The 4,581-nt window shown below is 44.2% G+C and overlaps 1 protein-coding gene across 2 annotated transcripts in view; it reads left to right on the forward strand.

The window, feature by feature from the left end:
• LOC123144666 (uncharacterized) overlaps positions 1-4,581 on the forward strand; it is a 17,192-nt gene that overhangs the window by 5,800 nt on the left and 6,811 nt on the right. For both annotated transcript variants that reach the window (XM_044563868.1, XM_044563869.1), the window contains 6 exons: positions 961-1,051; positions 1,737-1,828; positions 2,043-2,117; positions 2,670-2,764; positions 3,224-3,353; positions 3,719-3,808. In XM_044563868.1, the coding sequence (XP_044419803.1) occupies positions 961-1,051; positions 1,737-1,828; positions 2,043-2,117; positions 2,670-2,764; positions 3,224-3,353; positions 3,719-3,808 (573 nt within the window). The remainder of the gene's footprint in view (positions 1-960; positions 1,052-1,736; positions 1,829-2,042; positions 2,118-2,669; positions 2,765-3,223; positions 3,354-3,718; positions 3,809-4,581) is intronic.

The raw sequence follows: 4,581 nt of genomic DNA on the forward strand, positions 1-4,581 counted from the left end.
TGGTGGTGTAGAGCCCCGATCGGCGCCATGGTGGCCGCGTACCAGGGCAGGGCGGCGGGCCCGGTCGCGGCGGCCGGCTGCCCGTAAGGCTCGGCCAGGTAGAGGCGGATGCCTTGGACGGCGGTGATGAGGTCATTAAGGACCCCCGATGATCTCCGTTGGGGAGTAGACGACGGCAGGCGGCGCGGTGACGAGCAGCGATTGGCCGGTAGAGGCCCCCGCGGTGGAGCCGAGCGGCGCAGTGGGAAGCGCCAGCGGCGTGGTGGAGAGGTCGATCGGCGCCGTTGAGAGGGAGGAGGATGCGGTGGTGGTGGGCAGCGGCGAGATGGGCAGCGGCGGGGTGGGTGGTGGAGCAGACATGATCGGACCCAAGCTACCTGATACCAAATTAGTAGGAGCTAGGACCCTACCGAGTCTAGGGCGTAGGTTGTAGGGGAAGGAGGGGGCTGGGCGTGGTGCTGCTCGCGGTCGCCGGCGGCAGGGCGCCGTCGTGCGCGAGAGAGGAGGCGGCGGCGCAAGGGGCTGGAGGCGGCTAGGGTTAGGGTCCGGCTCCTCTAGGAGCCGGGCAATAGATTTATTCTTATTGCTTGATTGTCATAGAGCCTTACAACTAGTATATATAACCACGATGGAAAATAAAATAGATAACTTGCGGGCTAAGCCCCTAACTAAACCTGCCCCAGTGGGCCTTCTACGGGCATAAGTCTGCCCGGTCATAACATATGTATTTTACGTTTTGTACTTATAATAGTAGATTATCACACACTGTAACTACCTGGTACCAGAGGGTCCGTTCACACACTGTAACTACCTGGTACCAGAGGGTCCGTTCAATAAGCAAAATGAAATGACCATTTGAGCGGGATTAAAAAGTATAACCAACTCATATTGATTACTTTTTTGAAGCAGACTGTGATACATGAATGTTTAAGCACCTTCCTTATGTTCTTAATTGTGCAGGGAATATACCTCGCATCAGTGACAAACTCAGGATGTTTAACAGTGCATGACTTTGAGACCTTATACTGCTCCTTGTATGGCCCATTATGTCGTAAGTTAAACTTAACCAACTCAGTTTGCTAGAAAAATGCTGAAAGTAGATGCCTTGCAAATAATATTCTCTGTATTATGATCCTAGTAGATTCGCCTGTGTGTTGGTAGGATCATATAGTAATTATAGGATGGCACCTTAAAGACCGTTACTGTGTAGATCATAAGATCAGGGCCATTAGTTTATCATTGTGACCCTGCAGGGTCAGGATTGGAATGGTCCAACAGGAACATAGAATCGTACATTGTACTTGTTTCTGTCTTGGCAACTTTGCTTTAATGTACATTAGGCATTTGTTAGTTCTTACTATGAAATAAGCTTCAGGAACTCCCCTAAGAATGATGTATCATTTTAAGACCCTGGTATTCTCGTTTGAATCATCCTCTTTGAGAAAATAGACCTTGTTTGCCACGTCCAGATTAAGGATTTCCATGACATGGATGTACCCTGTACCTTCTGTTGCTGGTTATGTTGATATGAATTGGCCTTGTTAAACCATTCTAAATATCCAGATAGCTAAACCAAAAGTTAAAATGATAGTGTACTGTGTTTCTCAACCATATATTTATGAAACAGAACATCCTCTTAGAATATTCAAGGAAAAGTCACACTCAAGATGATTTATTCCTAGTTTACTGTCTCAGGTCTCGTCATAATTTTGCTGTTATTACTTATTCATTGGCAGGTATACCAGATGACTCATCAAACTATGTGCTCCATATATCAAACTCAATGCCTCTATGTGCTGTCCGATGGAATCCAGGAAATCAAGACGAGGTTGGTATCAGCATTGATTTTCATGTGGGATTTCCTTTTTTCATTTTATCTGAGTTCAGAAAGTACTTTGGCACTAAATATCAATGAGGAATAATAAGTGTAACTGGCAGTTAGGGACGGCAATTATGTTTATTTTATAAATTAAATATAGCGCTTATGACTTAAGTGGTTTCTATCTATTTTATTTATTGAGCTCTGAGCATGCCTGATGCAGATTGTTTGCTCATCTAGCCAAACTGACAAAGTTTTACTGTTTGACATTGGGTACGTCTCATCTGCTCCGACTGAAGTAAGTACCTCTTTTGCATTGTTCCTTGACAAATGCTTTACTTGTTACTCAATCATACTGTAAATATATTTTCTTCATGTTGTCTTACATCAGAATTTCAAAGATCATGTAGTCTTTTCTTTCTCCTTCAATTCCAAAATAATCATGCCAGTAAAATATATTTGCTGTTACTGTTGGCGTTTTGTTTCTGCCAAACACCACATATGGCCATGGAATTTTGAGCAAACCCATGTGTTGATTGGCATATTACCTGGGGGTTTTCCCCAGTTTTTTGGTACAGTACAAATATCCAATCTGCTAATGGGTACGCCCATTTTAAAAAAGCTGCACTCATCCTTGGTCATCATATAACAAGGTAGGCAGGGTTCCATCAGCATCACTAAAAGCAAAATTACACAATGCTAAAGAAAAGGTTTCTGGATAATATTTCAAGATAATATACTTCCAGATGCTGTACATCTTAGTCCATTAGAAGGAAATTTGTTGTAGTAGCTCATTGTATTACACAACGCCCCTCACGACTGTTCTGATTTTTAAATTATTGTATTTTAGGTTTTACAGAAAGGGATGACCAAATTTCATGGTTTCTGCTCGGAATCCCGGAAGGGTTTGACTGATCTAGCTTTTACTCCAGACGACAAGTCACGGTATGTGACAGTTTTGTGTTTATTCACTGTCATGTCACTTGTGATAAGGCCAATCATAAATTATTTCTATTTAGCAACTATTGTGATGCTTTGTATAAATAATTGACTGCATATCATGTTTCTTGTTCTTTTCATAGAAAGGGGAAAATATGGTTTGACCCTTGCTTCAAGAAAAACGAAAGAAATATTAGCAGTTGTGAAGCTAAATAAATGAAGTTGTGATAATAAATGAAAAACTAAAGTAATAGTTTCTAATGGTATATTTTTTGTAATATATAATTCGTATTATGTTGGTCAAGTTGCTGATCTAGGGATATGCGTGGGCCTAATAAACCAGAAAAATGTAGTATTTGGGAGGCATAAGCTATGTATATATGCACCAAATACCAATATTCTTAATGAGATTTCTCCAGCTGGAAATTATGCATAAAATTTCCACTTACTGGCTCACCATTGTAGGCTATTTGCTTCTGGACTTGATGGTGCAGTCTACATGTGGGACAGGCGGCTAAGTAAGACACACTGTGTTGAGCTTACAGCACTCCTAGAATCTCAGTTTACCAGTGTCAAGCTAAATATGGATAATCGGGTATGCTAATTGTCATGTTAAATATTTGTTGTTCTATAGTATGTACCTTTCCTAATTCTCATGTTAAGTACTGATGTTTTATAAAAACAGTTGTTTAGCTTTGTTAATGGTGTCCTCTTATACACTAACCTATGTTTCAGATTCTGTCTTGCTTTGTAAATACCACCTAATATGATGTAATGTGATGTCTGCTGATATGTTGTATATCTACTGTATGATCGATCAAATACGCTTTGTCCAAACTTAGTGGTAAACAAGAGGCTAATCTTGCTATTTTTGTTTTTATGCATTTTGCATTTTCTGTTACCTTGAACAGTTTACAATTCATCCATTCATGTATGGGGACTTATAATTTTTTTTTTCAGACAGTGTTTGGTGCAACTAGAAATGGGACCATTCATGTTTGGGATACACGTGGAGGGAGGGCATCAGCTGCTTTTCAAAGTCATAATGAGGTACATTCAGTTGATAAACATTCTGCTAGTTCTGCTTCTTTTCATGTGATTTAAGGTCATCCAACTTGATATTCTGCATGATGATTTCAGTGTTCTGTGAATCAGAAAAGAGAACTTCTGTTAGAGTACGTAATGGGCCTAATGGCCTGGGCTGGCGGTATAGCCCGTTAGTCTTAGGATTAATTAGAGATAAGGGTCGCTTGCTTAGGGGTCAAGTAAGTCTTGCTTGGGAGTCAAGTAAACCTCTCTATATAAAGAGAGGAGATGTATCAATCTAATCAAGCAAGAATTAAGAAGGAAATCCCTTCCCTCTTGCCCGGCCGTGGGCAAAAGGTCCCCGGCCGGCCCTCTAGTGCCCTCCTTCTAGCAGCCACATAACAGTTTGGTATCAGCTAGCTTCGGTTCGATCATGTCTTCACCGCCGCCCAACCCGTCTCTTCCGCTGCCGGTCACCTCGTCGCCTCCGGCGACCACCACGACCGTCGCCCCGCTCCTGCCGGCACCGGGCTCCTCCGTCGCGCCTGCCCCCGCCGTCCTCACCCCGGAGGTGTCCGGGGCGCTGCGGGCCCTAACCCAGGCGGTCCAGGAGATCCGCCTGTTCTTGGCCGCGTCCTACCGGCCGCACCCGGCTGCGCCGCCCATCGCCGCCACCGCGCCGTTGTGGCTGCCGCCGCACCAGGCGGCCTACGCCGCGCTCGCCGGGCCGCTACAACAGCCGCTGTAGCTGCCATCCACCGCCCCGCCCTGGCTGCAGTGGCAGCCGCCACTCCTGG

This window comes from Triticum aestivum, chromosome 6D (assembly GCF_018294505.1).
Source record: "Triticum aestivum cultivar Chinese Spring chromosome 6D, IWGSC CS RefSeq v2.1, whole genome shotgun sequence".
In the NCBI taxonomy this organism is placed as follows: domain Eukaryota; kingdom Viridiplantae; phylum Streptophyta; class Magnoliopsida; order Poales; family Poaceae; genus Triticum; species Triticum aestivum.